This window comes from Myotis nattereri (genome assembly GCF_964212035.1).
Source record: "Myotis nattereri genome assembly, chromosome: 8".
Taxonomy (NCBI): Eukaryota; Metazoa; Chordata; class Mammalia; order Chiroptera; family Vespertilionidae; genus Myotis; species Myotis nattereri.
In genome coordinates, this window is record NC_138083.1 from 56,022,398 (window position 1) to 56,035,869 (window position 13,472).

Here is a 13,472-nt window from a genome sequence, read left to right on the forward strand (position 1 = left end):
AGAAGGATTAGACATGAAAGCTAAAGGCAATACAATTAAAGTAAATGTAGTATTAATACTTTTAACATGGAAGTTTTAAAAGTTTAATAGTTTGTTGTTGTTTTTTTCATTAAAGTAATTCATGCATATTGTATAAAATTAGAAGTGAGAAAAACAAAAGGAAAAAATTTAATAATTATCACATTATCTGGAGATAACTACTATTTAGCATTTTTGGTAGTTTTTCCTTCTAGGAAGTCTTTCGGATTCTGTTTTGTATTTTATCTTTGCCCAGCAGAATATCAAGGAATATCTTCTCATTATAAAAAAATTTTAAAAGTATAGAAAAGTGAAGATCAACTCATCATTAATCAGTACTTCCTATAGGTAACTGCAGTAACATATTGGCACAATTCCTGTGTATATAGCTGTATCTCTTTGTGTTCTTGAAAATTATTTATTTCAACAAACTTAAATTTTAAAAGAACTACATCTATGTCTTAGAATTGTTATATTTACATTTGTCTATGTTTAGTATGGCAAAGTAGATGAGCATTTGAACATCTAACTATAAGCACTGTATGGCCACAGCTTAGGTTAAAGAAGAACCAGTTGGTTTTTCAGGATCCTAGCCACAGACTGAACCATCCAGGCCAGAAATAAGTATGAGTCACATAAGGAATCAGATCATTGAAGGACACATCTACCACCACTGCTGGCAAAGCAAGTTTACCTGTGCTGTAGGATGGTGGGTTGGTAGCATCATGCCCTATGTAGAAAAGAATGGCTTATCAATACAATGGCTAAAACAAAACCAGATGGTGAATTAAGATCTGTTTTTGATAACACATGTGCTTCTAGTGAAGGCAGATGTGATGGGGACACATATTAGGTACTATCAATATTCTTACATAATATTGGACACAATGGCTGGTTAAGGAAATTTATCTTCAAGGGTGCAGGGAAAGAACAAGAGTAGGAGATACTCTGCTAATTCAATAAAACTTAAAACCCATCATCTGTTGAAATCTTACCAGTTCTTGAAAGAGGGCGAACTGTAGGAACAGGTACAACTGAACCAGGTTGGGGGACAGGTGACCCAGGGTACCATCCCCGGTGTCGTTTCTTTGGTGGCCCAGAAGTGAACATGGTAGCTGAAGGCAAAAAAAGAAAGATGAGCCCTACCCTTAGCTGTGGAAGAAAGGAAAGAAGCTACAGAAACACAGAACCTTTAATCTGATTATACTCAGAAAGCATAAGTCACTCTTCTAGAGGTAAAGATAAAATTAGGAAAAGACACACTAACAATACCACTAACATCTGTATGCTATTTTACAATGTACGGTTTTCCCCAGGTTATTTCATTTCATTCTGTCAACATCCCTGTGAGGTTGTAGGACACATATATTGTTATACTCATTTTGTAGATGGTGAAGGCTCAGATTTGCCCAGGGTCACAATAGAGAGGAAAGTCCATGGTTTTTCAAGACACTTCCTTATACATAGGTTTCAGCATTATTTCCTAGGTAAGTGCTTATTCTGTTACAATCACCAAGATATTTAATCATTTCTGCTTACACCAATCAATATTTTAAAACAGTGTATGAGAAGCTAAGAAAAATTTGAAAGTACACTGTCAGATAATTCATCATTCCAAACTCTGTAGCATTGAATTATTCTTCCATAATTAAGTTGCATTATTTCAAAACTCTATTATACCTTGGTCTCCTGATGCATAGCTAGGTCTTGGTGACAAAGGGTAATTCTCTGGGCGGGCTTGAGTGGAGCTAGATGTACTGCTCTTCCCTCCTTGGCTACTGTTTCCATTGGCAGCATCTGTAATTCACAGGAGTAAACACTCAGAGTAGAGGCTGGGCAGGAAGGACACTGCTTTCTATGATGCTGAAGCCATGTGATAAACCTCACACTCTAGGATTGAAAGGAATCCCACTGACAGGATCGCCCAGTTAGATACAGCCAATTACAACCATCAGAATAATAAATTCAGCAAAGTGAAATATCACCTAAAAATCATCTTCTAGGACCCCAAGAGATCTTTTAGAATCATTTTCAGTGAAATCTTTGGAGATGGTAGATAGGAGAAAACTTTTTTTTTAAAACTTTGTATTATGGAAAATTTAAAACATATATGAAAGTAGAGAGAATAGTATAATAAGCTGTGTACCCACACCCAGCTTCAACACTCATCAACACTTTCTATCTCATCCCCTCACTCCACATACACACATACATGCTCTGGATTATTTTGAAGCAAACTCTCTTATATCATTTCATCCATAAATACTTCTACATGTGCTTCTAAAAGAAAATAACTCTTTTCTTTTAACAAACAACTGTAATGTTATTATATTTAAGATGAACAATGATTAATAATTCCCTAATATCAAATATTCCACCAGTATACAAATTTCCCCAATTATCTTACAAATGGGTTTTTTACAGTTGGTTTGTTCAAACTGGGATTCAAAAAAGATCCACACATTGAATGTAGTTGTTCTGTCCCTTAAACTTTTAATATATCGGATTCCACTTTTTTCTTTTTTACAATTAATTGCTAAAAATCTTGCAGAATTTCTCATTTTTTGGATTTTGCTTATTGGATATCCATAGTGTCACTTAACATCTTCTCTAATTCTTATAAACAAATCATTAGATATAGAGGCTTGCTCAGATTCGGGTTTGATTTTCTTTTAAGAGAGTCCTAACTCTTAAGTACTGCTGTATACTTCCATCAAGGGGCAAAGAATGGCTGGTTTTCTCTTATGATGTTAAGATTGATCAGGAGGTTCAAGAGTTGTTAGGCTAATTCTTGAATTATAAAGTTGTTCATCAGCCTTTCTTCTGATAGTTTTAGCAGCCATGAGATTACTGCCAAGATCCATAATTTAAGTTTTCAATCCTGCAAAAATTTGGATTCAGTTTATTCAAATCTATAATCTAACCTGGATAAATTGTGATGCCTAACTTGGAAAGTTTTCTTCTCATTCTTCTTCTACCTTGCTAATTGTTTCTTTTCCTGATACACTGGAATTCTTTTAGGATTCTATACTTAGTTCATAGCTTGCCTTACCCTACATTACTCCTCAGCTGATACTATTTACTCTGGTGATTTTCATTACAAATTGGTGGCTCAACTTGATATCATACTATCAGTTCTGATTGCCCCCGTGATAAATTAAATGACTGTTGAACAGCTCTTCACTTGAATGCCTCATGAGTATCTCAAACTCAACATATCTAAAATCAAACTTACAATCTCCTCCTGGGGAACCTGCCCCCTTTTCTGTATTCATTGTTTCAAGCAATGGCACCAGCATTAGCCCAGAAAGATGGACGTAAACCAAGACCCCTTTTGCTTCATCCTCACTTTAATCAGTCAAGTCCTGACGATTTTTCTTCCTGAGTAGTTGTCCAATCTGTCTCCTCCTCTCCAATCTATTATTACCCTGGTTAAGGACATCATCATTTCTCACTTAGATTATTGAAACGACCCCCAACTAATTTTCCTACCTCTTGTTTTCTTGGCTGTCAAAATGATCTAGCTCAGGTTCAAATATAACCATGTCACTACTCTGTTCCTTAAGTTACAGAGTAAAATCCATGCTTCTTAGTCTGGTCTCCCGTGACCTTTCCCCTATCTACCACTTATTCACCTTCTGCCACTCCCTGAGTTTTACATTTTATGGTTCTAACAAGTCCAAACTGCTGTAAGTTCCGGCACACATTATGCTAGCTCTTCCCTTTCCTTTTCAAGCTTTGCTCTTGTGTTTCTCTGAATTTTAAATGTCTTTCCAGAACTTATTTGTATAGTGACTATCTCCTCATAGTTCAAAGACCAAGCTCCTCCAATAACCCATTCTTGATTAGTCCCCCAAATATTGGGTTAAAACCCCATTCTCTGTGCTCCCCTAGCATATTGTTATATTTACTGCAGTACACTGACTATAACTTCTTATGAGTCTATCTTCCTTGCTAGGTTACAAGTACATTAGAGTTCAGGGATTGAACCTAATTTATCTTTGTATCCCCAGTTCCTCATCATAACAGGTTGAATGAAATCAGCCTTCTCTGTCTCCCCTGTGTACCGAATGACATTCTTTGACTCTTCTTGTTGGAACATAGAGAACACAAAGCTTTGTATAATAATACATTATTATAGACAGCCCCACTTCTGTCTTAAATTGGCAAAGAAGCAGCTTTCTGTTTTCTTCTACCAAGTTGTCAATTAAATTTCACACACGTCTTTTATAGACTATATATTTACCAAAGAAATATAAGTGAGGAAAACATCACCTGCAGCAAAAGTCTTCCCTACAACCTGCAAAGATAACGCCAGTGGCTTCACAACATTCTTATTCCGGGTCAGGTCCTGAGCTCCACTTAAATTGATTGCAGAATTAGCTGGACTGAGAATTGGAGAATCTTTAAAATGAAAGAGGTTGTTCAAATTAGCAGCCATTTAAATATGCAGGAAGGAAGTCAATTAAATAAAAGTGAGTGAGAGAAAGCAGGTTATACAATTTCAGTTTTTTCCTTGACCCATTATAGGAAAGTCAATGTTTCTTTTTTCAGGCTTTATTTTCTTTTCTATGTATTTAACAAATACTCACTAGAAGTTACTATGTGCTGGGCACTAGTATAAGCACTTTAAACATATCAATTCACTTAATCCCTATTAAAACTCAATTAGGGCCCTAGCCAGTTTGGCTCAGTGGATAGAGTGTCGACCTGCAGGCTGTAGGGTCCCAGGTTCGATTCTGGCCAAGGGGACATGCCCAGGTTGCGGGCTCAATCCCCAGTGGCGGGCGTGCAGGAGTCAGCGGATCAATGATTCTCTCTCATCATTGATATTTCTATCTCTCCCTACCTCTTCCTTCCTCTCTGAAATCAAGAAATATATTTAAAAAAAATAAAAAATAAAACTCAATTAGGAAGGTACTATTACCTTAAATAGTGATAGTCGTTTAACTTGATCAAAGGCATATGAGTACAAACCCCAAATCTCTGACTCTATTCTAGCACAACAGCTTAATCAAAACACACAAGAAAGTCTCAAAGGGGGCTGTTAAAACTCTGAGAGTTTTGGGGAAAAGCAAGCTAAAAACCAGGATACTGATGGTGCTACACTAAAAATTACTTAAAAATTAGTATTCATACCACAAAATGATTCCTCAGACATCTAATCAGTGTTTCTCATAAGAATTCAAAAGATTTAGATGGTCCTTGACCGACTCAGAAGAGTTAATGTGCCTCTCTAAGGGCCCGATTCACCACCAGGGAATGGTTTTACAGTCTATTATCCTATATAATAAAAACCTAATATGCTAATTGTCTAGTCATCCGTTCAACCAATCAAAGCATAATATGCTAAGGCCACTCAACCACTCGCTATGATGTGCACTGACCACCAGGGGGCAGTCATCTGGTTGACCAGTTGCTATGATGTGCACAGACCACCAGGGGGCAGACGCTCTGACCGGAAGGTTAGCTTGCTGTTGGGGTCTGGCAGATCAGGACTGAGTGAGATGGGCCAGACACGCCCCAGAACCCTCCCGCTGTCCCTCCCTAGCTGGCCAACCTCTCGCATTCCTCCTGAGCCCTGATCATGCACCGGTGGGGTCCCTCGGCCTGGCCTGCATCCTCTCACAATCCGGGACTCCTCAGGGGATGTTGGAGAGCCAGTTCTGGCCCGATCCCAGAGGCCAGGCCGAGGGACCCCACTGATGCACGAATTCGTACACTGGGCCTCTAGTATAACATAAAAGAAAATTCAGGAATAGAAACAAACGTGCTAAAATCTCACTTCTCCCACAAACCATTGTCTTTTTCTTTTAGTATATCGCCTTGCACATTTTATCCACATTATATTTCTTGCATCATATAACAAAAATACACAGAATTAATATTTTTTTTACTTAACAGAATTATCTCCGATGTGACTGCACAGTGTCATAATTATCTCTTTTGACATCTTTGTTATGTGAATATGCTATGATTTATTCAATTATTTCTATATTAATATTGCTTCTCTTTTTTAGTTACTATAAAGAATAACTGGAATGAATATCTTGACTTTCCTTTTAGGTTATTTTTTTAGCTAAGCCCCTGAAGTTACATTACTAGAGTAAAGGATATAAATATTTTTAATATTCTTGTTCTGTATTGCCAAATTGCTTTCCTTTTTTTGAAAATATATTTTTATTGATTTCAGAGAAGTAGGGAGAGGGAGAGAGAGAAACATCAATGATGAGAGAGAATCATTGATTGGCTGCCACCTGCATGCCCCCTACTGGGGATTGAGCCTGCAACCAGGCATGTGCCCTTGACCGGAATCAAACCCAGGACCCTTCAGTCCGCAGGCTGGCACGCTATCCACTGAGCCAAACCAGCTAGGGCTGCCAAATTGCTTTCTTTTTAAAAATATATTTTAATTGATTTCGAGAAAGAGAAAGAGAGAGAAACATCGATCAGTTGCTTCTTACATGCCCCCACTGGGGATCAAGCCTGCAACCGGGATATGTGCCCCGACCAGGAATCAAACCAGCAACCCCTTGGTGCATGGACAACACCCAAACAGAGCCACACTGGCCAGGGCACAAAGTGCTTTCTTAAAAGGTTGTACCACTGCTCACCTCCACCAGCCTGGTTGAGAATGTCAGTCTTACCATATCCTTGCCAGCACTGTATATTATCATTTAAAGTGGTAGCTAATGTAATTAGTAAAAATGGTTTTTCATTGTTATTACTTACATTTCTTCATTTCCACAAAGTGGATCATTCTTCCTTACACTTGCTAAATAGTGGTGTTTTCTCTTTTGTGGGGTAAGAGAAATCTCACAAGCATATTCGTGGCCCTATCTCACAGGTTTTCTTCCTCTCCCACCCATGCATGCAAATGTTTATTGAGCCTTTTCAGCAGGCCAGGTACCATGCGAGGCTTTGGGGATAGAACAGGGAGAGAAGGCAGATACAACTACTGCCCAAGGAGTTAACAGTATAAAGGAAGAGGCTACATGTTCTCAATGTCTGGTTGGGAGTGGACAAATCTCCCAGCCAAAGGATTCCCACTGCATTTGGAAAAAGGAGACTGTGTTTTGCTAAAGGTTTAATTTGAATATTCATGAGGAACTGTGTTTTTTAAAACCTGTAAAAGGAACTTTTGCTATCCTGACATCAAGGAACATTAGTGGCTAAGGAAGACAGATACAAAGAGGAAAGGGACACATATAGTTAAATGATACATATTAATGGAAACTGCTTTCTAAATGGCTGTCACCAGGGACAGAGGAATTCTACTGAGGCAGGGGAAATAAAGATAAAATAAGAAGACTATGAGAGCAAGGCAGGCCTGGGGTGGTCATGGCACATCATGAAGGACAGACAGAGGGAAACATAAGAGGCAAAGAGAAGCCAAGAGGTTGCAGGGAATGAAAAATACTGAGCACTTAGAAATTTCTATTAGGGTTAGCTCTGCCGTCTCCCTTCTTGGAGAACAAAGTCAGCCATAAGGCTCCCCACTGTAGCTGGGCTACTGCAGGACAACCCCACAATAGAATCACCACAGAAGAAAATATAAAAACTCAAAAGGATAGAAACATTATGATTATACCAAGAGGCCAGATGCACGAAATTCATGCACAGTTAGGGTCCCTAGGCCTGGCTGGCAATCAGGGCTGATTGGGATCTTCCAGCTGCTGGCCGGGGCCTCCCTTCATTCCGTGCTGCCTCCTGGTGTTTAGTGCTTGTCATAGGGAGTGATAGAACTCCCAGTCTCCGGGTCAAACTCCCGTAGGGACACTTTGCATATTAGCATTTTATATATATAGATAGCATCCCTGGCCTATGATACAACTTGCACTCCAAGTGTGAGGACTGCATACAATACATGTGTATAGTTTCAATGAATTTATCCAGCCTTTTCTCCTTCTGAGATAAAAAATATGGAAGCATACACAAAACATTTATGCATGGTTTCAAGAATTATTATAAAACAAATACCTATGGAACTAACCACCATCCAAGTCAATAAAACAAAACACTGGCACCAGGCTTCTTCACGCTCTTTCCTATCTCTTTCTCTACCTCTCCCCAGAAGTAGCCACTGGACTATGTATGTATTCCTAAAATAATTTAGTTTTGCCTGCTTTTGAACATAATAGAAATGAAATAATAATGGATGGACTCTTTTGTGAATGGATTTTCTACTCAACATTATGTTTGTAAGATTCCTCCATTGTGCTATATATGGGTATTGTTTTTTCATTTTTAATACCATACTGTATTTTATTATATAAATACTAGAGGCCCGGTGCATGAAATTTGTGCACTCAGTGGGGGGTGTTCCTCAGCCTGGCCTGCGCCCTCTCGCAGGGTTGGGGGATGTCCTTAGGCCCGCTTTCCATGAAGAGCGGGCCTTAGCTGGCAGTTGGACATTCTTAGTGCTGCTGCGAAGGTGGGAGAGGCTCCCACCACTGCCGCTGCGCTCGCCAGCTGTGAGCCCAGCTTCTGGCTGAGCAGTGCTCCCCCTGTGGAAGTACACTGACCACCAGGAGGCAGCTCCTGTGTTTAGCAGATGCCCCTTGGTGGTCAGTGTGCGTCATAGTGACCAGTCATTCCACTGTTCAGTCGATTTGCATATTAGCCTTTTATTATGTAGGCTATCAGAACTTATTTATCCATTCCATTGTTAATGAACATTGAATTATATCCAGTTTGACTTAATTGTGAAGAACATTGCTATGAACTGTATTGCACATACCGCTTGGTGCACATGTGCAAGGGGGTGGAATAGCTGGATCATAAGATATGAACATTTTCCACTTTACAATGTATTGAAAATTACTTGCAAAGTGGTGGCATCAACTAAAGGTCCGACCAACAGTATATGATAGCTCCTGTTGTTTGAAATTCTTGCCAACATTTACTACTGTCATAGTTAAAATTATTTACCAGTTTGGTATGTGTATAGTGGCATCGCATGGTATTTTTAAAGTAATTTCCCTAATTGCCAAAATGGTTAATCATCTTTCCATGTATTTATTGGTCAATTGTATTTCCTCATTCATAAAGTGCTTGTGCAAGTCTCATTTTTTCTATTAATGTCTTTTTCTTATTGCTTCATAAACAATCTTTATATGTTCTTTGTACTAGTCTTTTTTTTCATTTTATGTATTACACATCTAGTTTACGGCTTGATTTTTTTTTTTTTTTACTGTCTTTCTGATGCCGTCTAATAATTAGAAGGGGGAATTTTAATGTAGTGAAATATTAGTCTTTTTCTTTATGATCAGCACTTTTTTCTCTACTTTTAAGGTGCCCACAGTGCATAGGATATTCTAAAATATCTTCTTAAAGCTTAACAGTTTTGCCTTTTACATTTAGATCTTTCAGATACCTGGAATTGATTTTTGTGTATAGTGTGAAATAGAGGTCCAGTTCATTCCAGCCCCCCCCCCCCCCCCCCGCATAGAATATCCAATTTCTGAGCAGCATTCATTGAAGTGAAAGGTGCCACTGATCTGCAAGTTGCCTCTGTTAATTATGAAATACCCATATATTATGTGAATCTGTTTTTGGACTTTCTACTCAGCGCCTATTCCTTTGCCAACTCCATCCCATCTTTATTAGGAAAGCGTCATGAGTTTGATATATGATAGAACAAGTCCTTTCATTTGTTACTGTTCTTACTTCTTTAATACATACATAAACATAAACTAAGGGGCTTATATGACTTTGAGCCTACTGTGGCTCACAGAGAGGAAAATCCCATTTCATGGACCATACTTCTGTCACTACTAACAGGGCCAACCTCCCCATTATGCACAGAAAGCACAGTGCCTTGGGTCCATAATACTTTTAGGGGCTCATGAAAATGTTTTAATTAATTTTAAAATAAGAAGAAAACAATGAACTTTTGGTAAAAAAAAAAAAGTATTTTAGAATATAATATTAAACATTAAGTTTTATACCAACACAGTCATAAAAATATTATTTATACTTTCCTAGGGAGAAAGGGCCCAAAAAGTCATAAAGTGGCCCTGCCTGATAGGGTCTTCATAAAAATTAGCCTATTGGTCTCAGGGGCAGAGCTTAGGTGGCTCACTCCCATCCTGCCCTACAGGCTAGAGCATAAAAACATGTTTCCTCCTAATGGTCGGTGAGCATATCATCTTTATTTGGAAAAACAGTACATAGCAGTAAATTAATAATTCCCCAAATGCTAACTTCAAATTTAAATTAAAAATGGAATTAAAATAAAATTTATTTCCAGGCATTTATCAGGTACTCAGGGATACAAGGATAAATAAAATGAACACGGAGCTTCTAGCATAGAGAATATAGATGGTTAGCAATTGTAATTGGCAAGAATGTCACACAAGTATAAGTATGGCAGCAAAGCAGAGTTAATCCTTAGTTGCAAAATAGGTGTAGTTATTTTTGGTTTTACAAATGAGGAAAACAAGGCACAGAACAATTGAGCGGCTTATCCCAAGCTGTGTCAAATATGTGTCAGGTGCAGCATTTAAAGACCAGGTCTCTGACTCCAAGCCCTGTGCTGCTTACCTTCTGGTCCGAAACAGTGTTTATCCCATAGGACAGTGGTCGGCAAACCGCGGCTCGCGAGCCACATGCGGCTCTTTGGCCCCTTGAGTGTGGCTCTTCCACAAAATACCACGTGCGGGCACGCACGTACAGTGCGATTGAAACTTCGTGGCCCATGCGCAGAAGTCGGTTTTTGGCCTGGGCGAGTCTATTTTGAAGAACTGGCGTTAGAAGAAGTGGGGGGTGGACATATAGACAGGATGAACTAAAGGAGATAGACGAAACAAGTATACCAGACGAGTGTGGATGGGAGAGTTGGAAGGGGTCGACCTCAGTGAACGTACCTCAATCAGATTGAGGACGTTTTTAACAAAGGCCAGCTTAGAAGTACCCTAATTAAGTTAATAACAATGTACCTACCTATATTAAGTTTAAAAAATTTGGCTCTCAAAAGAAATTCCAATCGTTGTACTGTTGATATTTGGCTCTGTTGACTAATGAGTTTGCCGACCACTGCCACAGGAGATATGCAATAAATTAGATTGTATTGAACTGAAATAGTGCCACTCCAAAGGATTTTACCTTTCTTTCAGAGCAGCTTTTTCACACCTTTCTTAAAGTATGTTTTACATATCATAAAATTTACCCATTTCAAATGTACAGTCCAACGATTTTTAGTAACTTTATCAAGTGGTGCAAGCATCACCATAAATCAATTTTAGAACATTTTCATCTCACCAATTAGAACCTTCATGCCCATTTTCAGTTAATTTCCATTCCTACTCCTGGTCCCAGGCAACCACTAATCTATTTCCTGTCTCTTTAAATTTGTCTTTTCTGGATACTTAAAAAAATGAAATCTCTTTTGCCAGGTTTCTTTCACTTAGCATAACATGTTTTTTAAAATATATTTTATTGATTTTATACAGAGAGGAAGGTAGAGAAATAGAGAGTTAGAAACATCGATGGGAGAGAAACATTGATCAGCCGCCTCCCGCACATCTCCCACTGGGGATGTGCCTGCAACCCAGGTACATGCCCTTGACCGGAATCGAACCCGGGACCTTTCAGTCCGCAGGCCGACGCTCTATCCACTGAGCCAAACTGGTTTCGGCAGCATAACATTTTTGAGGTTCACCCATGATTTAGCATGCGACAGCATTTATTCCTTATTATTGTTCAGCGATATTGTGTGGATACACAACATTTTTGTCTATCCGTTCATAAGGTGACTGACATTTGTTTCTAGGTTTCCACCACAGTGAATAATGCTGCTACGAGCATTTGTGTGCAAGTTTTTGTGAGAACATACATCTTCATTTCTCTTGGGTAGATTTCTTTTTCTTTTTCTTTTTTTAAATAAATCTTTATTGTTCAGATTATTACAGATGTTCCTCTTTTTTCCCCCATAGTTCCCCTCCACCCGGTTCCCACTCCACCCCATGCCCTTACCCCCAGCCACTGTCCTCATCTATAGGTGTAAGATTTTTGTCCAATCTCTTCCTGCACCCCTCACATCCCCTTCCCCCCGAGAATTGTCAGTCCACTCCCTTTCTATGCCCCTGCTTCTATTATATTCACCAGTTTATTCTGTTCATCAGATTTTTTTATTCATTAATTTTTAGATTCACTTGTTGATAGATATGTATTTGTTGTCACTTTGTTGTTCATACTCTTTATCTTCACCTTTTTCTTCTTCTTCCTCTTCTTAAAGAATACCCTTCAGCATTTCATATAATCCTGGTTTGGTGGTGATGAACTCCTTTAGCTTTTTCTTGTCTGTGAAGCTCTTTATCTGACCTTCAATTCTAAATAATAGCCCCTTATGGGGCAGGACTTCCTTCAGTGGGGCTTTGGTGCTCACCAAGTCTGCCTCTTGAGTGTGTCACTTATGGATGTAAGGAGTTGAAATCTGGTATCTGACCACTGGGTACACTGGCTCCTGGATCTCCAAGGAGGTGCAAAGTCAGCCACTGCCTGAGTCCACCCAGTAGGAGCTACAGCAAGATCTGCAGATTTCTCCTCTTTGTTTAGGGTTTGAAAGTTTTGGAGCTCTCTGACCCAGCTGCAGTTTGTTAGGTTAGGCTGTGAAAGGACAGGCGATTCATATGCAAAAGCCGCTGCACACAGCTTGGGTGGGGTTGTAAATTGGGTGGGGCGGGGTCTCAGGGAATCACCAGGGCAGAGCAAACAGCGATGGCTGTCAGTCAGCTGTCTCCAGGTCTCTGTGTCCCAGCATCCCACGCCCCCACAGTAACAATGATCCCTGTGAGCAGCTCTGCAAGAAAGCCACCCTCGCTTTCCAACCCGATGCCAGACAGCCCAGTTTCTCCCTGTAGGAGTCTAGGTCCCCAGAGTCTTGCCGGAAACTGGAGTTCAGAGCAGCCGGGAGCTTGTATCTCCCTTCCAATTGAAAAAAACAGCACACCCAGTTGCCAGCTCGTTTCACACACCTCTGTACCTCTGCTCTTGGCACCTCCGCACTTCCTACCCAGTCTCTGTGCTTTTTTCTTTCCTTCTAGGTGTAGAACTTCCACTCAGCCAGCTTTCCCGTGGTTCTGGATGATAGCCGTTTTGTCTTTGTAGTTTTGGTGTGGTTGTGGGGGGCAGCATGTACAAGTGTATACCTTATGCTGCCATCGTGGTTCTCCTTGGGTAGATATTTAGAAGTGGAATTGATAGGTTGTGTAGTAGTTTGTTTAACTTTTTGAGAATCTGCCAAACTGTATTTTAATGTGGCTGCCACATTTTACATTCTTACCAGCAATGTACAAGAGTTCCAATTTCTGTACATTGGTTATTGTCGTCTGTCTTTTGATTGCAGTCACTTTAGTGGGTGTGCAGTGGTATGTCATTATGGTTTTGATTTGCATTTCCCTAATGACTAATCATGTTGAATACCTTTTCATACACTTATTAGCCCTTTGTTC

The 13,472-nt window shown here is 39.5% G+C and overlaps 1 protein-coding gene across 1 annotated transcript in view; it reads right to left on the reverse strand.

Moving 5' to 3' along the window:
• Window positions 1-13,472, reverse strand: part of GREB1L (GREB1 like retinoic acid receptor coactivator) — a gene marked incomplete at its 5' end in the record, with an annotated part of 112,031 nt that overhangs the window by 67,683 nt on the left and 30,876 nt on the right. Inside the window, 3 exons of the mRNA XM_081097470.1 lie at window positions 1,014-1,133; window positions 1,699-1,815; window positions 4,294-4,422. Of these exons, the coding sequence (XP_080953596.1) occupies window positions 1,014-1,133; window positions 1,699-1,815; window positions 4,294-4,422 (366 nt within the window). The remainder of the gene's footprint in view (window positions 1-1,013; window positions 1,134-1,698; window positions 1,816-4,293; window positions 4,423-13,472) is intronic.